This window comes from Muscardinus avellanarius (assembly GCF_963383645.1).
Source record: "Muscardinus avellanarius genome assembly, chromosome: 7".
NCBI classification, from domain to species: domain Eukaryota; kingdom Metazoa; phylum Chordata; class Mammalia; order Rodentia; family Gliridae; genus Muscardinus; species Muscardinus avellanarius.
Genome location: NC_137793.1, coordinates 116802802 through 116827491, shown reverse-complemented (window position 1 = coordinate 116827491; position 24690 = coordinate 116802802). Strand labels below are relative to the sequence as shown.

At 50.8% G+C, this 24690-nt stretch overlaps 1 protein-coding gene across 1 annotated transcript; it reads right to left on the bottom strand.

The window, feature by feature from the left end:
* Positions 1-685: 685 nt before the first annotated feature.
* TADA1 (transcriptional adaptor 1) lies at positions 686-10418 on the bottom strand (the record flags this gene model as incomplete). The annotated part of the gene is made up of 8 exons (XM_080699635.1): positions 686-838; positions 1453-1615; positions 2452-2615; positions 3119-3328; positions 4631-4728; positions 5905-5970; positions 6433-6524; positions 10345-10418. The coding sequence occupies 8 exons, from the start codon at positions 10416-10418 to the stop codon at positions 686-688; spliced, it is 1020 nt and encodes a 339-aa protein (XP_080555761.1).
* Positions 10419-24690: the final 14272 nt, after the last annotated feature.

Below are 24690 nucleotides of genomic sequence, written 5' to 3'. Positions count from 1 at the left end.
GTAAAGTTTCTTACAACACATTCTGTAGGAACCGATGTGCCTGTCAGTCTGGGCATATTAACACCTTAAGAAAAGCTTCATCACGTGAAAATAAGGTAAACTGCATTCAAGGAAGTTTGTCTTGATTTTGGTCTTAAATGCAAACAAAGGCCTATTAAGGGCAGCATTTGCCAGTCATACTTTGTGAAGTTAAAATCAGGGATTATTTTGGGACTAACTTCAGTGACTAAAAATTAAACTGGTCACTAAAGGAGGTTTCTGGTTTTGAACATTGCAGGGTTATTTCAACCAAAACGCAAGTGTACAGCTCTGCAGGAAAGGCATACATTTTAAACTCGCCAGACAGAGGATGATGTCACTGAACACCCCGAGGCACTGCCTACACGGGCACCAAGCTGAGGCGGCTTCTGTCCTCGAGGGTGCCGCGCGCCCTACATGCAGACGTGGGCCTCTAAGCCTCCAGGCACAAGGCTTGCTCCCGCAACCGGGAGCACATATAAAGCACAGGTCGTCATCGGATTCATCCTAACGGCTTCACAGCAGCAACACAAAGTGTATTCAACGTCACATTTCCATAGGAAAGGTTACATGTATACTATACACTTCAGCCTTGAAATGTAGACCCAAACAACACTCAGTTTCCCATAACCAAAAAACCTGCGGAGGGCTGCACCCTAGCCCTGGCCTAGCAGAGCAGGAGGCCCTCCTTAGCCGCCAGGCGCTGCCGGTGGACCTGGTCCTGCTGCAGCTCTTCATGGTTCGGGTGCCACAGCTTCATGATGATTCTTTCAATGTTGAGGGCATACACGGTGTGTGTAGGAATGACCTCCCTGTGCACCTGGGTTCAAAAATTAGAATGTCTCCAATTATTCTGCAGTAGACTTACTTTCCAGCTTATAAAAGCAGGGTTTACATCAACAGCATTCACACGACACATAACCTATACGTTTTGGGTTTTGGTACAAGGGTTCAGTTGAACCCAGAGGCATTCTATGTCTGAGCTCTAGCTCCAGCCCTTGGTTATATCTCCAATCCTTGGTTACATCTCCAACCCTTGGCCTTTCTAAATTGCTAAGGCTGGCCTCAAACTTGTGATCTTTGTGCCTTAGCCTCCCAAGCACTGAGATTACAGGAATGCATTACCATGCCCAGCAGAGCCCATAAATTTAGAGTCAGAACCTAGTGAATCCCGAGTTCAGTGATAAGAAAACGAGGAAATAACGAGCTTCTGAAACGAGTGAGTAAACAGACACTGCTGCTCGTTTCCTTTTTGCATTTCAGTAAGGGGAGTGAGGGAAGCAAATGAGGACGGGCTCCTGGCTGAGAATGGAGAACCAAGGCTGGAATGAGTGGTCTAATAATACGCTCTCAGAAGTGGACAGTGCAAAGCCAGGCAGTGAAACGGCTGGCAGCTACCTGGTGTGGTCTCTGAGCCACCTTGGCTGCGCTCACCTGCAAAGCCTCCAGGAGGTCGTACATGCTCACGGGAGGCAGCGGTGCGGGCAGGGCATCCCCCGCGCACGCCAGCAGGAGCGCCGCCTGCTGCTCCGCGTCGTCGGGGGCCAGGTGCGGCACCGGGTGCTGGCCGGCACAGGCGGCGGAGGACACCGCGGGGCTGAAACAGAGAGCAGAGCCATCTGTCCCAGCACTGCAGAGACGAGGGCGCGGCAGCCGCGCCCCGGACCTGCCTTACCATGATGGGGGCCACTCGGCCTGTGCACATCAAGTCTGTGTTGATTTTAAAGGCGGCCCACCAGTTATCCTGGAAACGGGGTGATTCAACTGCGCCCTTCAACAACGTATGGACATTTACCTAGCTCAGGAAACTGAACCAAAGTTGTTTTCTACCCTTAAAGTGCTTTAAGCTGAACAAAACAGATGAAAGAGAAAACTGAAGATCAGCGAGTTGGAGAGGAAGGGCGGACTGACCGCAGGCCGGAGAGTCAGACGCAGCCCCAGGGCCAGCGGCGCACAGGACAGACAGCGCGAGCACGCTCATCTCCAACAGCCAGAGAACCCAGACTTAGCCAGGCAGCCTTTCTCACCCAGCACAATGAGAGATTGCCCTCAGTGCCGAAGAACGAAAGGATGTAAAGGGGCGGGGCAGCAACAGTGAGGGTCCGAAGCCAGGCGGAAGCAGCGCTCTTGGAACAACGGCCACCCGAGGCGAGCCCCAGGAATCCCGACAAGAATGACTCACGATGAAAACCCCCAACACATATGCCAGTGAGATTTAACACCGAGTCAAGTCGCCACAGACAGCACCGACCCAGCTCCCCATCGGACGCTGCCCCCCAAGAGCCCAGGACGCATGGGCAGCAGCCCAATACCAGAACTCCACTTCTGAGAGTACCAAATGCCAGGACGTAAGTCAAGCTTGTACAGAAGCACCAGAAGCATGGAACGGTCCAGTACGGAGGGCATCCCTACCAGCAGACGGTGGAGCACCACGGGGACACTTGCCTCTCTATCAGGCTGTTGTAGGCTACCACGCTGTTCTTCAGGTACGGCTGTGGTGTCACGTTGCTGCCAAAGGCGTATTTGAAGTGGCCATCCCGCAACCGGTAAGCTTTCCTTCTCGACACCACTGAGGTCAGGATGTCCTTAAGGTGACTCTGTAAAAGCAAAGAGAAATAGCACCATCTCCTCCTCGAAGCAGATCAAGGCCTCCGCTGACCAGGAAATGCTTACTGCACTTAGGTGGAGACGCGCGCCGTGCCAGCACACGGTGGACCACATGGAGGCTCACGAGAGCCACGGTCATGCAGAACAGCAGGGGACTGTGAGATTTCTCTCAAAAGAAGACAACTTCTATGGTGACAATTCTATGAAACCAGAATGGCATTTGGGTTCTCTTCTAGCAGAATCAGCCTATTTAGCTCAGTACTCGGGACTGAACCCGGGGCATTCTATCCGAGCTACAACCCTAGACCCATTTGCTTTTTACTTTTACTTTGAAACAGAGTCTCACTACATGCTGAGGCTGTCCTCAAACCTGTGATCCTCCTGTCTCAGTCTCCCCCAAGTACTGGGATTACAGGTGTGTGCACCACACCGTCATCAGGATCAACTGTGAACAGCACACACCAGCTCTGCATGTTGACTGGACAGCACCAACCTCGACAGCGTGGACAACCGCGGACACGGCCTCCTCCGTGACGTGGTCCAGCCCATGCTCGTAGGCCGTCACGATCATCCTGCCCTCCAGCTGGCCCCGTGTCGGGAGCATCAGCGTGTGTGAGCAAAGCTTCACGTCGTCATCGTCTTGGGGGTCCTTTGCCACAAACTGCTGAGCTCCGGAGAGGGGGTTCTGAGGCTGGAATCTATGCTGTGCCGAGAAAACTTCAAAATTATCCATCACAACAGCAAGTAATAAGGCACAAACAAAAGTGAGGCACAAATGAGACGCGAGACCGTACCAACTAATGCCACCAAAGCTGTATCACGGGGCAGAGAACTAAGTAAAGAAGGAACCATACACAAACAGTCACACGTCGGTATGCATTCTGCGGTAATAAGACAAACCAGCAGTAGCAATGGCAGAGCATTTATTCAGTTCCTTAGTGATCACCGGACGTGTGGCCCTGTGCTAACAACAATTATGGAGGAGAAACAGAACTACACTCAAGAAGTCAGCGAAGTTTGACTAGAAGTTCCAAAAGGCCAAATGTATAATTAATGTTTCAACTAATCCTTAAAAAGCTAGCCAAAAATGTATCTAATAACAAGTATTTCGAGACAATGCTGTAAGACAGTGCTATTAGTTACTGTCATTTTCTACTAACAGTTTTCAACCTGCAGCCTACCTAAGACTTAGCAATCTCTTTCATTCAAAGAAGCTCAGCTTTTCTCTGGGTGACTTTGGCAGCCATTCCTACTGTCCATCAGCCCTGGGAGACCCGCTCCGCAGGGTCTGGCATAAGCCCCCCATAAACCATTTTGTAAGGAAGACAGTTTGGCCCTGTATGACATTTAGACTGTGAAAACCTATTGCTATGTTTCCACTTTCCGGTCCTGAGCTGCACCATACGTACACAATGTGCCTTTTAACCCAGGTACGCCTCTCTGGAGAGACTGGGGTTCCCCAGTTTAAATGTCACTCCTGGGTAAAATACAGCAGAAAGTGGGAAGAAATGCCAAGATGTCGATAAAACTGAGCGCCTAAACTCAGAAGGGCAGTACTGGACACTTCCTTCTCTAGGAACCTTCTGAGAAACGCAGCCTTCTGCAGCACTCCCAAGGGTGGAGCCAACTGTGTCAGTGACACCCACGGGCTCCAAAGGCTCCGGGCTAGGCGGGCGCCACAGGGCCAGCGGAGGCCTCCAGGGTGCTAACCCTTGGAGCAGAGGCCTCCAGCAGAGGAGCGCTATGCAGCCACAACAAAGACTGACGAGAAAGAACACAGGCAGAGCTCTGAATCACTGAAAAACCTTCAGACACTAGTGATGGCGCTAATAATAACAGTGAGAGTTGTGCCTACTGGCTGGCTCCCACTCTGAGGGCCTATCTCCCTCAAATGTTGCCCTTTATTCAGCTCTACCACCAGTATTTTAATATCCATTTCAAAACTAAAGCTACTTCAACACACTTAAGTCCAATGGTTACCGAGATCTACTGAGCAACAACCTACATCAAATTTCTGGCGAACAGAAGAAAGCTTCTTCTTGCCCTTGGGTTTTCCAGGTTTGGCTGCAGAGCCCCCAGTCCAGGGCAGGGGTCCGGCGCCCTCTAGGAGAAGAAAAGCAAAAGGCATGGTGAAGGCACGGGGACGGATGCCTGCTGCGCTCGCTCTCATTTGGGGCTAAACTGCCTAAAATGATCAAGTAATGAAAATAACAAATGCTCAAACTCTCATCTTTCTACCTGCTCTCAAGCAGGGTTCTGCCTTCTCTCCTTCCACTCATCTTTACAGCACCCCTGCCGACAAAGTAAGATCTCCTCCTCCTCGCAACGTTCACTTTTCTGCTGAATTTGAACTTTACATAATGTAAACCACCTTGCTGATCTATCTGGCGCAGGCGCAAGCCCGCTCGGTCTTGCGTGGGACTGGAGCTCAGCGTCCTGCAGCAGCGCATGCGAGTGTGTGGGGAGCGCGGTGGGGGAGCGCCCTCGCCTGGCGCGCCCGAGGCCTCGTCTCTGGACAAGTGCCAGTCCTGCGCGTCACGCCAGTAGCCACGTATGTGAGAGGAGGACTAGGTGCTAGGAGAGCCTACGTGAGCGGTGTCATCTCCAGATGGGATCACACAAAATACGGTCTTTCCTATAAACACGGCTCGATACAAAATCACCCTACACATTTTTTGCAAATTTCAACTTAATCTACATAAACAGAGGTACTTATGAAGCTAATTTTTAACAAAGTCCAGGACAACTATCTCTCAATGTACTTGCTAGTTTTGCCTAATTAAAATAAGATAGCTGAAAGAGGTAAACTGTAACTTAATCTACCGCCAACACTAAAACGTTAGGGTGCTTCTGCCTCAAGCCTTCAGGAGGCGGCGGCAGGCTCCCCCGCCGCCCCAGGTGCCCAGCGACTACCAGGCACAGCCGGGCCCTGGGCTTCCAGGTGCCGCAGCTCTGAGCCCAAGCAGAAGCCCGGGCCCAGCACGCCGTGGCTTCCCCACTGCGAAGCGCACCTGCAGTCGACCCGGCTTCCTCCGGGGACGAGCCTCTTCGTCCCCTTCCCTTTCCGAGTCCTCTCACTTCTAACTCAGGAATCTAAACTGTGGCTGAGGGGCGAGTGAGCACCAGGTTCAGGAAGGCACAGGGAAGCCGCCGCTTCAGCAAAGGCCATGAACTGGCTTGTGCCTACAGAGCGTGGCTCCTGCGCTGTCCACGCAACGGCTCACCTGCACAAGGACAAGCCTGCGCCCTGCCGCGCACAGGAGGTGCCGCGCCCCTTACCTGGCGTCGAGACCAAAATCTGACAGCGGGTGAGGATGGCCAGGAGGAAGTCGTTGTGAGAGTGCACTGGGAAGGGAAGGGCCACAGTCAGGTCAGAAGGTCCTCAGCACAAGGGAGCCACCAGTCAGGCTGGCTGGAGGGCTCCGAACGGCCTCCCCAGGTCCATCCTGCACACTCAGCATCCCCGTTATTATAGACGATTCTGCAGACCGTTAGAAACCAAGACTTTGCCTGGGTTTTTTTTTTTTTTTCAGTGCTGGGGATGAACCCAGGGGTATTCTACCTCTAAGCTACACCCTCAGCCTTATTTTTTATCCTTTATTTTGAAACAGGGTCTCAATGACTTGCAAAGGACCTACATGGCTGAGGCTGTCCGCCAACCTCGATCCTCCTGTCTCAGCCTCCCAAATGCTGGGGTTACAAGCGTGCGCCTCCGTGCCCAACCCAAGATTTTATTTTTGAAAAAGTAAACAGCCTTGGCCACAAACCTGGGAGGACCCAAAACGGGAGCATGAGTCCGGGGCTTACCGTTGTCCTGTGTGAGGAGTCGGTGGGCCTCCAGGTCGAACTCTTCCTTGCTGATCTTCTGCTTGAACCACAGCTTCAAGTTGGCCCAGTACCTGCAAAGGGCACCACTGAGACCCAGCCTGTCTCCTCCCTCCCTGCCCCCCTCACTACCTGCAAAGGGTGCCACTGAGACCCAGCCTGTCTCCTCCCTCCCTGCCCCCCTCAGTACCTGCAGAGGGCGCCACTGAGACCCAGCCTGTCTCCTCCCTCCCTGCCCGCCCTCAGTACCTGCAGAGGGCGCCACTGAGACCCAGCCTGTCTCCTCCCTCCCTGCCCCCCTCACTACCTGCAAAGGGCGCCACTGAGACCCAGGCTGTCTCCTCCCTCCCTGCCCCCCTCAGTACCTGCAAAGGGCGCCACTGAGACCCAGCCTGTCTCCTCCCTCCCTGCCCCCCTCAGTACCTGCAGAGGGCGCCACTGAGACCCAGCCTGTCTCCTCCCTCCCTGCCCCCCTCACTACCTGCAAAGGGTGCCACTGAGACCCAGCCTGTCTCCTCCCTCCCTGCCCCCCTCAGTACCTGCAGAGGGCGCCACTGAGACCCAGCCTGTCTCCTCCCTCCCTGCCCGCCCTCAGTACCTGCAGAGGGCGCCACTGAGACCCAGCCTGTCTCCTCCCTCCCTGCCCCCCTCACTACCTGCAAAGGGCGCCACTGAGACCCGGGCTGTCTCCTCCCTCCCTGCCCCCCTCAGTACCTGCAGAGGGCGCCACTGAGACCCAGCCTGTCTCCTCCCTCCCTGCCCGCCCTCAGTACCTGCAGAGGGCGCCACTGAGACCCAGCCTGTCTCCTCCCTCCCTGCCCCCCTCAGTACCTGCAGAGGGCGCCACTGAGACCCAGCCTGTCTCCTCCCTCCCTGCCCCCCTCAGTACCTGCAGAGGGCGCCACTGAGACCCAGGCTGTCTCCTCCCTCCCTGCTCCCCTCAGTACCTGCAGAGGGGGTGCCACTGAGACCCAGCCTGTCTCCTCCCTCCCTGCTCCCCTCCTGGGCAGTGCACTCTGAGCCCCCCACTGGCTGACATGGCCCTCCAAATCCCTGCGTGGAAGCCCAACCCCAGGGTTGCCCGGTGTGCCCACGCGAGAGTGGCAGAGGAGCACAGGCGTGGGCCCCACCCTCTGAAGAGACCAGGACACAGGGCTCCACACAGGGCGGGGCAGAGGGCAGGCGCCTGCAGAAGCCACAGCAGGCCTCGGTCTTGTGGGCTCCAGTGCTCCCACTGTCTGAGCACCCAGCCTGTGGTGTGTGTCACGGCAGGTCTAGCCAACGAATACGCCTGGGAATCAGAAGACCAGTGAAGAAACAAAGGACAATTCTCCCCGACGATGGCCACACACCTGAACTCACTCAGCTGAGAACACAGCTGGGCCTTTCCCTCTACTGTCCAGAATGGACAGGAAAGAGTGTAACAAGAGAATAACTATCTAAGAGCCCTGTGTTGCTCCTTTACTGGACGGATGTCAACCAAGCACAACTGAACGCGCTTTCTCCTGAGCTGAGCCAAGGTCTCCCAGGAAGCTCGCCAGCCTGGAGGTCTGTCCTCTCCAAGGCACACTTCCTGGCCAGGCCCAGACCGCCACCCAGAGCTGGAGGTCCCCGCCTCACCCAAGGACTATTCCCCTCAACAGTGCCACACACAGTCAGCAGGGAAGGGCGAGGGGTGGCGAGCCTGGGGACTACAAGGCTGGAGAGGCCGGCACAAAGTAACAGGGTCAAGTCCCCGCAAATTTACCGCTCACTTGAACTCTAGGGGTACTATACAAAGTCTACTATAAAAGTCTATGTCTTTCTGGAAGTGGACGTGGACATACAACCTGACTCATCAGATAAAAAGGGAATTCACATCACTAGATAAATTGCTAATGGTTCCTCTCCAGGGTCTTTATAAACATGTGTTGCTTTTTGGGTTCTGGTACTAGGGTTTGAACCAAGCGGCATTCTACCTTTAAGCTACACCCCAGCCCTTTTTGTATTATTATTTTGAAATAGAACCTTGCCAAGTTACTGAGGGTCTATTTTTTTTTTTCTTTTATGGTACTAAGGATTAAACCCAGGGGCATTCTACCTCTGAGCTACACTCCCAGACCTATTTTTTATTTTTATATTGAAAAGGGATCTTACTAAATTGCAGAGGACCTTGCTAAATTGCTGAGGCTGGCCACAAACCTGCAATCCTCCTGACTCAGCCTTCCAAGTGCTGGGATTACAGGCATCCCCCACCACACCTGGCTTGTCTCATCTCACTAAGATGCAGATGCTAGCCTTGAACCTGCAAGGCTCTGTCTCAGTCTCCCAAGTACTGGGATGACAGGAACACCACCATACACTGCTAAACTGTCTTTGTTCTCCCTATCACCAATGAAATGGTTGGGATGTACAAAGCATACTACTTGTGTAGAAAATCTAAGAAATGACTGGACTGAGCTATCACAGGCTGCTTAACCATGAGGCATTGCTTTTTAAGGAACAGAAAACAAAGAAAAAATAAAAACAAATGCGGAAACAGCACTGCATTAACTGTTTCTAGCACAAAGACCGCTTTGCCTGGTCGAGGTGGGAGCCACACTACTACAGATGCAGAAAGTTCAGCTTCAGCATCCCATTTGACTCACCAGGTAGTCACGTTTGGCTTTTAGAAATGAGAGAAGGCATGCTGGCTTGAGAAACAGGCCGGACAGCCCTGAGCTCGCCTGTGTGAGGAGCTGGGACCAGAGGGCACCACTGCATCTAATCGGGTTAAGGTCTGTCGGACTCACAAGCCACATCTTTCAGATTTCGGGTGGTACAAAACCAGGGCTTCACACATTTGTAAACATTCCAGATGGAAGAGAGTTTAGAAAAAATGATGCTTAAGGTAAATTTTATTGGTCTATTACAAAAGCAGGAAATAATTAATGAGGGTGAAAGCTATTCTATCCGTCATGAAGTGTGTATGTGTGCTACACTGGGGATTGTTCTATCTCTGGGCTAAATCCCCAAACCTTTTTACTTTAATTTTTGCGGGTCTGGGGACAGAACCCAGGGGCATTCGACCTCCGAGCTATACCCCCCGCCCTATTTTTTATTCTGTATTTTGAAACCGGGTCTCACTGAGTTGCAGAGGGCCTCACTAAGTAGCCGAAGCTGTCCCCGAACCGCGGCCCTCCAGTCTCAGCTTCCCGAATGCTGGGATTACAAGCGTGCGCCACCACGCCCGGCTTATTTTATATTTTTAAAAAAGATTTCGCTACGTTGTTGAGGGCCTCACTAAATTGCTGAGGTCTTGAACCTGCTACCCTCCTGTCTCAGCCTCCCAAGTAGCTAGTTTACAGGCGTGCGTAGGTCACCATGCCTTAGGAAGATTTCCTAATTAAAAAGCAAAAGAAAGATCTGGACAGCAAATACGAATATTAAAATAGACCCTTAAGCAGAACATTCTATGTTGGGAGTCACTAGACATCTACAGAACATTCAACAGAACCAGGCCAAGGAAGTTCTCGGAGTGTTGGGTGCAAAGCACCGTTAACTCCACCCCAAAATTTCACACGGCGAAAAATCTGAAAACCACCAATGACATCCCAGCCAGGCCACCGGAGTCCTAAAGAAGGGCACGCAGAGGCCCGGGGCCCGGGGTGGCAGGCCATCGCTCCAGGGCGCGCCTGGACCCGCAGGTGGACCCGCAGCCCCGGCCCGAGCCCCCAGGCCCCAGCCGCCCCGGGAAGCCTCCATCCCCCCGGAGGCCTCCACCCCGGCCTCCACCCCGGCCTCCACCCCGGGAGGCCTCCACCCCGCCTCCGCCCGGAAGCCTCCCTCCGCCCCAGGCCCCGGCCGCCCGCCGCCAGCCCCAGGCCGCCCGAGCCCGGCGCCCGCGGCCAGGCCAGGGGCGCCCGCCGCGCTCACTGCTTCACGTTGTCGCCCAGCGCCTCGCTCAGGTTCTTCTTGGCCGCCTCCAGCTCGCTCACAAAGGTCGCCATGGCCCCGCGCGTCCGGCGGCCCGCAGACCGACGCGGCGGAAGGCCCGGCCCGCCGCCCGCCGCGCCGCACGCCGGCTCCCCCGCCCGCCGCGCTGCCCGACGCCGCCGCAGGCCCCGCCCCCGGCACGTGACCGCCCGCGCCTGCGCGCAGACAGCCGCACGCCGGCTCCCCCGCCCGCCGCGCTGCCCGGCGCCGCCGCAGGCCCCGCCCCCGACACGCCCCCGGCACGTGACCGCCCGCGCCTGCGCGCAGACAGCCGCCCGGGGCCGCAGCGCCCCCTGGCGGGAGGCGCGGTAAGGCGGCGCACGTGCCGGAGGCGCCGTTGTCGGCCCTGGCGGGTCGGATGAAGGAGGATCGCGGTTCGCAGACAGCCTCCGCTGCGTAGTGAGGCCCCGTGCAACTCAGTGAGTCCCGGTTTCAAAATAAAGAAGAAAAAATGGGCTGGGGTGTAGCCCGGAGGTAGATTGCCCCTGGGTTCCATCCCCTGTACCTCAAATATTTAAGTAAGTAAATAAACAAAAGTAACAAAATAAAGAGCAAAGAGTAGGAATGGGCTGCAGCTTGGAGAGAATGACGCTGAGTTCCATCCCCAGTATTGCAGAAAAGTAAAGAAAAACACAGGAGAGTTTTACCACCTCCAAGAGAAATGCTTTAAAAAGATTTAGATTTTCATAGTTGCAAAGGGCCTCACTCAGTAGCCGAGGCTGTCTGCGAACCGCGATCTTGCTTGTCAGCCTCCCAAATGCTAGGATTACAGATTGTATAGATCTTTGGCCTTTTACTTTTTCAATTCTGTACTTTATTAAGCACCTGTTTTCCGTGTTAGGGTTTTGACTGTAAGGACATGTTAACATGAGATCTCTGCTTTGAACAATTTCAGCTTAAGTTACTGCTGACTATAAGTGCAACGTTGTACAGCAAATCTCAAGAGCCTCTTGTCTCCCTAGACTAAACTTCATGATTAGCAGCCCCCTCCCCCAGCCCCTGGTAACCACCTTCCACCTTGACTCTATGAATTCAATTATCTTAGATACTTTCTGTAAGTGATATCATCAGTAGTGATCTTTCAGGGATGTTCTTTAGATCTCTTAGCAAATTGTCCTCGAGGTTCTCCCACGCTGTCACACTGTAGAATGTCCTTCCTTCCCAGGGGTGAGTAGTACTCCACCGGCGTATACCTCTCCGTTCTCATTTACCCTCCTGTCAGTGGACACTTCGCTTGGTCAGATCATGGCCATGGCCATGATACAAGAACACATTTATGCCCTGCGATGGATTGCGCCTATGTGGATAATGATTATCGAATTGTCCTGTGGCCATTACATGGACAATGGCCCAGTCAGAATTGGTGGCAGCTAGAGTGGCAAGCTGTTCTTTAGTATATGGAGTGATGATAAGATCAGGCTGCATCCCAAATGCAGTCAAAGTTGCCTTTAGTGCCTTAATAATTATTTGCGCAACACAGGCTGGATACCATGGCAACACTTTTTTGGGAGAATGAGGGAGGTGTACCCACATTATGGGACCCTCTTGCCACAACACTCCAGTGGGTGTGAGATCTGTGGTAAGAATACATAAGAGCAGTTTTTTCTGATAATCTATACGATCAACTTGTGCTTCAGATAGTCTTTCCTCTACAAGTTGAATACATGTTCGCGCCTCAGGTGTTAAAGATCGCGAAGAAAGTAAATCTGAATCCCCTTTTAGCAAATCAAACAAAGGTTTTAGGTCAGCATTACTGTCTGCAATATGGTCGAATCCAATTTATATCCCCTAAAAGTTTTGGGAAATCATTTAAAGTTTGTAAATTGTCCACCCTCAAGCTAACCTTAAGAGGACGAATAATAGTATCTTCTAATTTGGTGCCAAGGTATTGTTTAACATTTCTTTGTTGTATTTTTTCTGGAGCTATAATTAAATTCCATTGTTTAAGACATAGTATAGTTTTTATAAGCATATCATCCAAAATTTCTGGGGTTTTAGCACATAATAAAATATCATCCATATAATGACAAATCATGGAAGAGGCAAATTCTCTCCTAATAGATTGTAGGGCTTTATCTACATATATTTGGCACAACGTGGGACTATTAGCCATACCCTGTGGTAGCACTGTCCATTCATATCTTTGATCCACCTGCTGATGGTTAATGGACGGTATTGTAAAAGCAAATCAAGGGGTATCTGCAGGATGCAGTGGGATAGAGAAGAAACAGTCTTTGATGTCCAACACAACAGTGGGCCAATTGGCAGGGAGGGCCGATATAACTGGTAGCCCCAATTGCACTGGTCCCATGATCTCCATACTATTATTTACTGCTCGGAGATCATGTAACAATCTCCATTTACCTGATTTCTTTTTGATAACAAAAATATTGTATTCCAAAAATAGTGTATTCCATGGAGATGTGGAGGACTGTAAATGTCCTGCCAATAACTGCTCTTGTACCAGCTCGTGGGCTGCTGTAACTTTTTCTTTAGGAAGGGGCCACTGAGAGACCCACACTGGCATATCTGTTTTCCATTTAATCTTTAATTGTTCAGTGGCCCCATAGAAAAACCCAATCCTCTTTTATCTTTGGGATTATTTCTTCCCATCATGGGAACAGGGGACTTTCGGCCTTGTTCAAATCGGCCAAGCCCGCCTGTCCCTGAATAGCCTGCATTATGCATAAGTTGTTGACTTTGAGGGCTATATACAGATTCAGTAGTCAATTTTACTCCCATTTGTTGCAGTACATCTCGTCCCCACAAGGATACAGGAAGCTCCAGAACAAAAGGTTGGAATGTCCCTGAATGACCTTCTTGATCTGCCCAATTAAGGTGAACAGCACTGCAGCTTGGACTATTTGCATATCCTAACCCCTTAAGTAATTGATCTGTCTGTTGTAATCCCCAATCTTTTGGCCATTCAGATAATCTAATGATACTACGGTCTGCACCTGAGTCCAAGAGACCCCAAAAAGAGACTCCCTGTATGGTGAGTTGACACATGGGACGTGACCCCATGTCCATAGTGAGCCATGCTCCAGGAGGACCTGTAGAACCAAAGACCTTATCTTTTCTTGCCTGTCTTTGGCTAGGAAAAAGAGAATGTTTACTAGGCAACAGAATTATCTGAGCAATTCGGTCTCCATCATTTATAACAGAAATCCCACGAGGGGAAGAAACTAATATTTTCACATTGCCCATATAGTCCTGGTCAATAACTCCTGGATGCACCACTAGACCCGATAAGGTAGTGGAACTTCGGCCTAGAAGCAGTTCTACAGTATTAGAAGGAAGGGGTCCATGAAAATCTGAATCTACTTTTTGAACTCCCATTTCAGGGGTTAATATGAGTCGGGCGGTGGCACAGACGTCCAATCCTGCACTCCCTGGGGTTGCTCTCCGTATGGTGGGAGAGGCTGCTGAAATCGAGGCATCTGCCTCATCTGTGGTCCTGCGTTCCCTGTCTCCTGTTGAATTGCCCCATACATTTGAGGGCCCTGAGGCACAGGGCTCCTCTGCCCATTTTTTTGCCTAGCATTTGATTGCGGTGGAGGAAGAGGCTTTCCATCTACCTCCCATTGAGATCTGCACTCTACAGCCCAATGGTTGCCTTTTCTACATCGAGGACACAGATTGGGAATCCTCTGGGCCTGTTTAGAGGATGCTCCAGAATTAGTCTGTATACAATCTCTTTTAAAGTGTCCTGGTTGACCACATCGGAAACAATTCCCTGAACTGCCTCTCTGCTTTTGATTGTAAGGCTTGCCCTGCAACCCAGCAACAATGGCAGCAGCTATGGCTTGTCCTTGTATGACAGAGTCAGTTATGTCTCTGCATACCTTGAGCCATATTTCTAGGCCCTTATTTTTATAGGGACGTATTGCATCCCGACAAGGCTTATTGGCTTGCTCATAAGCTAGCTGTTTAATCAATGGCATGGCAGCGTCCACATCAGGGAAAACCCGAGAAGCAGTTTCCACAAGCCGTGATAAAAAATCAGCAAAAGGCTCACTGGGTCCTTGAGTAACTTTTGACAGACTGGCTCCTAAATTACCTGTCCCTGATAACATCCTCCATGCCCTTAATGCTGCTTGATTAATCTGCCCATACACCTGCTGTGGGTACCCATTTTGATTATTAGCAAATGGTCCTTGTCCCATTAGCATATCCAAATTCCAAGCAGGTTGCCCTGTCTGAGCATTAACACGAGCTTGATCAGAGCAATATTCTATATAGGCTGACTTCCAATTAAGATAGGCCCCACCAGACAACACAGCCCTGCACAAATTCGTCCAATCACTTGGAGTCATGGAGTATCTTTCAAAGGATTCTACCAGTGACAAGGTAAATGAAGCCTGCACTCCATATGTGGACACAGCTTCTTTTAATCTTTGAACAACCTTCCAATTTAATGGCTCATGATACCTTTGCTGATTCTGGTCAAGAAACACAGGAAATGCCCCTGGCGTAGGTAAAATCTCTGCCCACAGACTAGCCTCAGATGTCTTCCGCCTATCAGACTTTCCTTTCTCAGTAAGATATAGCGGCGGACTAGGAGAGGGAGGAGGGGGAGCGGAAGGTTCAGGAGGTTCCCTTTTTTTTTTTTTTTTTTTTATAAGACACTTGGAATCTGTGCCAAAATTCTAACAAAGCTTCTTCCTCCTTATCTCTTTCTAGTGGAACAGGCCATGTCTCTTGTTCCTCGGAGGAATCGGAGGAGTTGCTTTCAGAGGACTCCTCGTCCCTGTGAGAATCTGCCTGTTGACCTTGCTCTGAAATCTCTTCTTTTGCTTCCTCTAAAGCATTAGAGCCTTCAGCCAGAACTTGACTATACCTCCCTGTTTTATCTGTCAGGCATGCTTTAATTAAACTCCAGATAGCCAATGTCCCAGGTGGGAGAGCCCCTTCGGCATCGGCCTTAAGAAGATCCTGACCAAGACGTTTCCACTGAGAAATGTTAACATATCCTTCTTCCAAAACCCATGGAGCTACCGCTTTAACTGTGCTAAGAAAATTTTCTAAAGTGGCTGCTTTCACTTTCACTCCTCCCTTAGACAGAATGTTACAAAGAGCCTCTTTGACCTTTATGGTAGCAACCTTAGACCCCATGATAAGTTTTACTTTGTCACAAACTCCTACACCCCTATCGTCGCAATTTCCTGCGAACCTTCACAGCTGTCCCTCGCTTATCCGCGAGCCTTATCTTATTTGTCGCTTACCTGCGAACTTTTTGCTACGTTGTTTTTCCTGGATTTTGGCGCCACTTATCGTCCCCCAAGACTCCGACCCGCAGGGGCTTAGAGAACGACACAGACACCTCTTCAGCTGAAATATGAATTCTTCTTTAATGGATCCTTAATATGTTTCTTCTTCATATGTCTCTCAATATGTCTAATATGTCTGACAATGCGTACAGCAAGCACAATATATATCAGCATCATAATCCCTCCCTCTATTTCCTACCAACCCCAAGCTTCCCACGGCTAGGGCATGCACATTTCTGACTTTCTAATAGGCAGGCTGGTGGCAGCATGAGGTGCTGCGTCACTGATCATTCTGCAGGCACGTAGCATGGCACACTGCACATGCTCAAGGAGACGTCCATCTTGTGAGTCTCATGACTTGGCTGCAAGCCTAGGCGCCATCTTGAATCCACGCTGGCAACAAGCCTGGGTGCCATCTCGGTCCAGCCGAGTGGGCCCCGACAGGGGAGGCCTTTATATGTTCAGTGCAGACAGATATTTTGATTTTCTTCTTGTGGTACTGGCGATTGACCCCAGGGGCCTGTTTTACCTTTTGTTTTTGAAACAGGGTCTTGCAGCAAGGCCAGAGGCTCAGTCGGCAGAGCCGAGGACTGGTGTGGATGGACAGGTCGGTGTGGATGGACAGGTCGGTGTGGATGGACAGGTCCCACCACGCTGCTGAGTCTCGACACTTGCTGAGGCTGTGGCCTTGAACCTGTGATCCTCCTGTCTCAGCCTCTCAAACACTAGGATTTAGGCCACCACCCTCAGCTCAGAAAACTTTTAAAAACATTTTTAATCTATAGCTGGTTGAATCTGTAGAGGGGTAACCTACAGTGTAACTGGTGTCATCCCATCAACCGTCCCTGCGCCACCACTGCCCCCCACGAGCCCTGCACCTGGGGGTCGGTCGGACATGCCCTGTAGCCACATGCTACACAACCTGTTTGTTTTAAGCACAAATGCCCTGGGATTGTTGCCTTTCCCTGGCTGGCAAGTGTGCTGTGACGCCCAGACCTAGGGAATGATACCTGAGCAGCTGACTGCACTCGGGTTCAGGGAGACAAGCAGACCCCACCCAGGCTCCCGCGCGGAGCTGAGCCTGCTGGCTGCACCCAGATGGCTTTATTCTGTTTCCTGGTAGGATATGGGACTTCAAGGAAACAAATAAAAATGCCGGAAGTATCTCCCAGCTGCTCAGAACATCGTCCACCGACGCCACCAGCGTGCTGCCTCGCAGCATTACACCTGCTGGGACCCCGTGGCCTGAAATACGTGTGCCGGGTTCATGAAAATTGGCTGCTTCCACGTCAATCATTTTAACCTGCAGGTTTAAACCTGCCTGATTCAAAATGAGCAGCACCTTTCCCAGGCGTGCCGGGCTGCCGGGGAGCCACAAGCCCACAGTGCCTGCTGCGCTGCTGTGAGCATCGGGATGGCAGGGTCGTGTAGAACACCAGTGACAGGGTTCTGCTAGTTGCCAGTGGCGGGAAGACACTGTCTGTGAGTCCCAATGCCCAGCGCAGCGAGCTTCTGGCCAGATAACTAATGTTGATAAATATTTACTAAGCACTTAATACGTCAACATGGATTATTCCAGTATCTATCCTATTCCAACAATTTCCATATTACTTAGTGGATGCCTGGGAGCCAGCCAAGCCAGGACAACAGAATCAAGGCCACCGGGTTGCTATGGAGACTCCCAGGGGCCAGTATAAAATACAGGAAAGACGGCCACGCTCTGTTTCTGGAACCCGCTACGACCAAAGCCCATCACTGGACTTTGCTTGCTCTGACAGAATTGTGCCTATTTGATCTGCCTCTCTAAGGCTTTGATGAGAGTGGTGGTTCTCGGCTTTGCTGTTAGAATCACTTGGGAAGGTTTTTGAAGACTCCTTGCCCAGGCCAAGCCCCAGATAGGTTAAATCGGAATTTCTGGGAAATGGAAACAGGTATCATGAGTTTTCAAGCTCCCAGGTAGTCCAACGTGTGGCCATTCTTCATAGACCCCCGCTAACCTAGTAGTGACCCACTGGGTAAGGCCTGCATCATCACCCTGTGGGTGGAGAACCCCGAATATCCCCAGAGGGCCTGAATGTACACTAGACTGAATTCAAGGAGGCAAGTCCCAAGCGCCCGTAACAAGTGGACTTTATAGGCTCTCTGCTCCTACCTGTGTGACAGACAGCCGCATCTTCTGCAGAGCCAGCACGTCCTGAGACAACAAGGTGAAGGTCGGAGTGGGCGTTGGGTGCCAGGTCACTAGGGCTGCCTTCAACTCTGGCAGAGTGGCTCCGATCGCCATCCATGACCCTTCATTGGCCCCAGCTACACGCTCTAAATGTTCCAAGATGACCCCACCCGAGGCAAGTTCAATAGCACCATCAAGGCTGAGAACCGGAAGCGTGTGGTCCGTGGGAAGCCCAGCTCCACCTCCACATGGGGTGGGCAAGGCTACGGAGCCCTCGGAGTCTTCACTGCCATGGAGAAGGTCCTCAGCCCGTCCTCCTGCTGACACCCCCGTGTGAACCACAAGACGCCTGACCACTCCCTCGACATCCTCAGCAGTGCTTCCTGCACTCGCTTAGGCCCTGGCCAAGGCCACCCAGGACAACTGTGGTATTGTGGTATCATGGAGGGCCCTGTGACCACTGTCCTCGAGCACTGCCATTTAGAAGACACCAGACGGCCTCGGGGAAACTGGTGTGACGGCCTTGGGGCTGCTCAGAACATCATCCACTGACGCCATGAAGGCTAGGCAAGGCCATCCCCAAAGTGGACGGGAAGCTTACCAGTGTGGCTTTCTGCGTGCCCACCCACAGCATGTTGGCCATGGGCCTGACCTGCTGCTTGGAGAAAGTTGCCAAATACACAACGTCTAGAAGGTGGTGACGCAGGCGTCCAGGACCCCTCGGCATCCACCGAGGACCAGGCCGTCTCCTGGCTCTAACAGTGACACTCTTTCACCTTCGAGGCCAGGGCTGGTATTGCCCTCAGCGATTGTCAAGTTCATTTCCTGTACGACAGCGAGTCTGCTGACGGCAACAGTGGTGGGCCTCATGGTCCACATGGTCCAAGGACCAAGAGTGCCTGGGCCACCCGCCCCAGCAAGAGCACAGGAGGAGAGAGGCCCTCAGCTGCGGGGCGCCCCCGCAACAACCCAGTCCTCCAACACCCCGAGAATCTCTCCTCCCAGGTTCCATCCCAGACCCACTGAAGAAGGGGAGGAGCTTGGGGAGCCCTACTGTCGTGCATCATCAATAAAATCCACTGCACCCAGAAAAAAAGAAAGAAGCCAGACGTGGTGGCGCACGCTTGTAATCCCAGCATTTGGGAGGCTGAGACCAGAGGATCACGGTTCGCAGACAGCCTCAGCTACTTAGTGAGGCCTTTGCAACTCAGTGAGACCCTGTTTCAAAATAAAGAGCAGCGTGGCATGAGCCGTGTCCTGGGAGTCAGGGAAGATCCCCGGGTGGACAGACAGGAGCAGAGCGGCACCTTCCTTGAGCCCCACGTGGTGCTGGACACTGCGCAGGGACAGAGGCAGTGTGTACGGTGGCTCCCAACCCAGGAGGTGCGGAGGACAGTGCTGCTCCAGTGGACTTGGAGCCGTGGGCACCTTCTGCCCTAGAACTGCTTCCTGGCTTGTGCCCTAAAAGCCAGGCTGGAAGTTCCCAGCTCAGGGGTGGGCGGGAGGTGCAAAGGTGTTACTGTCTGGTCTTCAAGATAAACGTGGCCTCACCTGTACTCATGAGCAGGTGAATAATGATGGGATAGTCGAATAGCTCCAAAGTACAGCTCAAGCTTCCAACAGATTTCCCCTGAAAACCCAGCCCCACACCCAAACATGGAAATTTCTCTTTGACTGTGGGGCAGAAGTCTTTATGGTTGCTGCAGGGAGAAAAGCCACTCCCATCAACCAATCAGCAAAGGGACCAGAGTTTCAGGACCCAGGACACTGGACAGGTATTGCGTGCCTATTGGGTGGAACTCCTCCCAGTCAAGGGCTGTGTGGTGGCGACCACGGAGAGCTCATGTCAAGACGAACCCTACGCCACTTCCTCTCTGCCAGGCAGTTGTCCTTGGAGATTTTAAAAATTCTGTTGCAGATACTGTGCTGTGCTAAAGAGTACTCCCTTCCAGCTCCCTCCAGCTCTGCGACGCACTCACAGAAGCTTCTTCCATCCCTTTGGAATCTGAGAAGCCAGCACCCTCCTGTTCCGGGCTGTGCTAAGCAATCAGCAACTTGCAGGTCGTTGCGTGGCCTGCAGGCCCCTGCGCTCTAACTCACGCCTTCGCCCTGTCCTTGGGCGCCTGCCTGCAGGTGTTAGAACAGGACTTTGCTCCCCATTCTTGTCTGGCCTGGTTCCTCTTGGCCTTCAACCTAACAGCTTGCACCTGGGTTCATCTGTGCTTTCTTTTTGATTTTCTCTCTAGCCTCCCCAAAACAGAACACTGGGCAAAGGGGAGGCAGCAGCCTCAGTCTGGCAAGGCAGGGTGGAATTTTGAAAGCTCTGCACGGGGCCTCTCAGGCTCCTCACCAGCGTGAGGCGCTGTATCCCTCCAATCATCACCTGAGGCATGGTGGGTCTCCATGGCAATGATTCAGGCTCCCGTTGCCATGGTGACTGTTCAATGGGCTATCTGCTTTCATCCGCCTTCCCCTTCTTATTACCATTGCCAGCTCTTCAGTCCACATATTCTGTCTTCGGGATCCAGCCCTGGCCTGAAAAATAATAGGTGGTCAGCGTGTTGGAAGAACGTGTCTGATGAGACCGTGAAAACAGACTTGCCGTTCTTACTGCCCTGGGCGGGCGCAGTCCTATGGGGTCTGGAGCCTTGTCATCTTTTCTTGTTTACTGGAATTTCTCAAATTGCAGAAGCAAACACATGCTCATTTTAGAAAACTCAAACAATAAAAAAAAAAGGCTTACAAAGTTAAAAATAAACCATGCCTCTCTCCACTAAGATCCATGCTCCCCACATCCATGATTTAAGCATAACATTTCTACAGGAATTTATAATCTATTATGGGAAAGGTTGTCTTAAATAAAAACAAGATCCAGAAGGCATAAAAATAAAGCTAATATATATGTCCATATAAACAATTCAAAAAGCCACATAGAAAAAAATTCGTAGAGTCAAAAGACTAATAAAGTGGAAAATGTATTTGCAAAATGAATGATAAAAAGCTAAACTTCTTCCATCATCAAGGGTCTTTTACAGGTCAATATCAAAAGGATGAAAAATTCAGGAGTAAATTGGACACAGTATACTAACATCTGCAGAGAACGGAACACAAGTAGATAAATGCACAACCTCACTCAGTGAAGTACATGTGAGGAAGACAACGGTGAGTGAAAGAAGTGTCTCCACCTCTCTGGTTGGCAAATGCAGGTGCAGACTGAAGCTAGTGCTGCGAGCCCGCGGGGAGATGATGCCCACAGGTCCTGGCGGGAGCGTGGTGCGTTCTTGATAGAGAATTCCACAGCATCTGTCAGAGTTAAAAAATGCGCATCTCCCGACTGGTAATCCCTCTGCCAGAAGCTTACCCAGAACATACAGTTGCACATCTTTGGCAAAATGTATACACAGCAGTGCTTATTGCTAAGTGTGTTTGCAAAAGCAAAACACTAGAAGTACCCGGTGTGAATTAGTAAGGGACAAGTCTACCAAATAACAGTAGATCCCTCTGATGGACTAGGGCTGCCCTTGTGAGAGACACTAGACAGCTCTCCATCCCCATGAATCAAAAGACCAAGCGGCGGTGCCGTGAGTCAGAGCCGATAAACAGGTGCAGAGGTGACGTGGAGATGGGCATCAAGAGAGGCGTCAGAGCGAGCAGAGCATCGCCAGTGATGGGAGCTGTCTCCAGGAAAAGGAAAGAAGCCTTCCTTTCCTTCTGCACCTTTTGTTAGGTAAGCTTTTAGTCCTGTGTATCTTTTCATGGATGGCATTGAGTGTGTGTGTGTGTGTGTGTGTGTGTGTGTGTGTGTGTGTGTTGCTGGGGATGGAACCCAGAGGCTTTCCGCCTCTGGGCTATACTCTCAAATCTATTTTATATTTTATTTGGAAACAGGGTCTCACTGAGTTGCTGAGAACCTCACTCAGTAGCTGAGGCTGGCTTCGAACCTGTGCATCCTCCTGTCTCAGCCTCCCAAATGCTAGGATTACAGGCATGCACTACCACTTAGCTGCACTGGTTTTTATTATTGATTGATTGATTGATTGATTGATTGATGGTACTGGGGGTGGAACCCAGGGGCTTTTCTACCTCCAGGCTTTACACCCAGATCTATTTTATACTTTATTTGGAAACAGGGTCTCACTAAGTAGCTGAAAGCCTCACTCAGTAGCTGAGGCTAGCTTCGAACCTGTGCATCCTCCTGTCTCAGCCTCCCAAGCGCTGGGGTTACAAGCATGCGCCACCACGCCTGGCAACAGGTATAACATTTAAAAACTCTGAAAAGGTTTCCTGTCCTCTCCTTCCCTCAGCTGTGATGACCAGAGATACTTTTTTCATTCAGTTTTTTCTCTCTTTGTACATAAAAAGGATGCAAGTATGTATCTTTGGATATGCATAATTATAATTTTGCCATTGCAAAAATGGGACTATATATAGCTCTGCATTTGCTTTTCCTAGTTTATATATCATTCACATATTTCCATGTACAGACACATGACACAAAAGCCCATATGTTTTCCCCAAAATGTTGCCTTTATAATCAATTATGTAATTATCGCACTGCTTTTTTTCCCCCTTTTTTGGTGTTGATGGTCTTGTACTGGTGATTGAGCCCAGGGGCATTCTGCCCCCAAGCTACACCTCCAGCCCTAATTATTATTTTTTTTTATTTTGAAACAGGGTCTCACTAAGTTGCTGAGGCTGGCCTTGAACCTGTGATCCTCCTGTCTGTCTCCCAAGTACTAGGATTACAGGTGTGCATTACCATGTCCAGCTACTTTTTATTTATTTTTTACAGTAAATTATAACAAATGAACTCTGAGAAAATAGAAGAAATGAAGGAAATACAAGACGGCTTTCCTTAGGAAAAGATATAAAGAACATCACTCATGCTCATGTCTGGCTCGTGCCCTCCTTTATTTATTTGCACTACCACACCCAGCTAAGCTTTACTTTTTTTAGAGCAGATTTATGTTTTCAGCAAAACTGAGCAGAAAGGGCAGGGCACTCTCCTATCCCACCTTCACCCAGGCGCACACCCCACACACCCACACGCCCACAAGCCGGTTCACTTGTTGCAATGAACCTACCTCCAGGCGTCTCTGCCACCCACACGCACGGCTCCATCAGGGTCTGCTCTCGTGGTGTACATCCCTGGGCCTGGACAGATGTGCAAATGGCCTGTGGCCTTCACTGGAGGACCTGAAAGAATCGTGGAGGGCTCCCGTCCTCTGTGCTCTGCCCCGCCCTTCATCCACAGCTCCGCACTGACCCCTGGCGACCACTAATAGATTTCTCGTCTCCATACTCTCCTTTCCAGAATGTCATGCTAGAGTTGGAATCACAGTCTTCCAGATTGGCTTCTTTCTCTTATATTCATTTGAATTTCCTTCACACCTTTTCATAGCTTGATAATGCATTTGCTTTGAGCACCGAGTAATATTCCATTGTCTAGATGGGCCTCGGTTATTTATCTACTTACCTGCTGACAGGCATCCTGGAGCTTCCAAATTGTGGTAATTATGAATAAAGTAAAGCTGTTATGAACACCCAGGTGCAGATGTTTGTGTGGCTGTTTTCAACTCATTTGGGTAAATACCAAGAAGTACAATTTCTGGATCATATGGTAGGAGTGTATTTAGTCTTGTAAGAAACTACTGAACTATCTTCCTAAGTGGCTGCACTGGGATGCTTTTTTTCTTTAATGACTTTTGTACCGAGCGATGCCTGTGTGAAGCATGTTCCCAGGGACTCTGGAAAACCTCTCTGCGAAGCCAAGTTCTCCCCTCTAATTGGAAGACAATTCACTCCCCGCCCCTCTTTCTCTCTCCCTTCACATTTCATCTTCTTAGTTTGTCTTTTTTCTTTTAGAGCTAAACCCCCAGCCCTATCTTTTTTTTTTTTTTTGAAACAGGGTTTCATTAAGTTGCAGAGGGCCTTGCTAAGTTGCTGAGGCTGCCCACAAACCTGCAATTCTTCTGTCTTAGCCTCCCAAGTACTGGGATTCCAGGCATGTGCCACTGAACCTGACTCTTTTTATTTTTTATTTTTTGGTACTGGGGTTCCTGAAAACCCTTCTACCTCCGGGATACACTCCCAGACACCTATTTTTTTTATAGTTTTACTTGGAAACAGGGTCTCTTAAGCCAGCCCGAACCTGTGTGATCCTCCTGTCTCCGTCTTGCAAGCCTGGGGATTACAAGTGTGCACCACCACGTCCGGTTGACCCTGACTCATTTGTCTTTGAATTATGTCAGAATGCAAACCCTGTAAGATTGTAGCACACTGGTTATTTTGTTGTGGTGGTTTGTTTGTTTTTGTATGTGGTACTGGGGATTGAGTCCAGGAGCATTCTACCTCTGAGCTACACCCCAGCCCTATTTTACTTTTTATTTGGAAACGGTCTCACTAGGTTGCTGCTGTCTCACTGTTACCACATTCCTGAGGCTGATCGTGAACCTGGATCCTCCTGTCTCAGCCTCCCACGGACTGGGATTATAAGCATCCACCATCATACTCGGAATGTTTGAGGTGTTTATTTGTTTTTTATTTGTTTAGGTACTAGTGGTTGAACTCAGGGGGATTCTACCCTCAGCCTTTTTTAGGGTCTAAGTTATCTATCACACAGTTTCCTCAAACCTGTGATCCTCCTGTCTCAGCCTCCCAAGTGCTGAGACTACAGACATGTGCCACCCGCCTGGCATGGGTGCAGTATCTATGGTCACCGGTTATGCATATCTTCATAGGCTCAAACTTTCTACTTTGATGAGACAAAAGGAGCGAAGGTGAAGAGACGATCATGTGGACTGGTCTCCACACCTCCTCTCCAGAAGCACTGGGAGAGATCCGCCC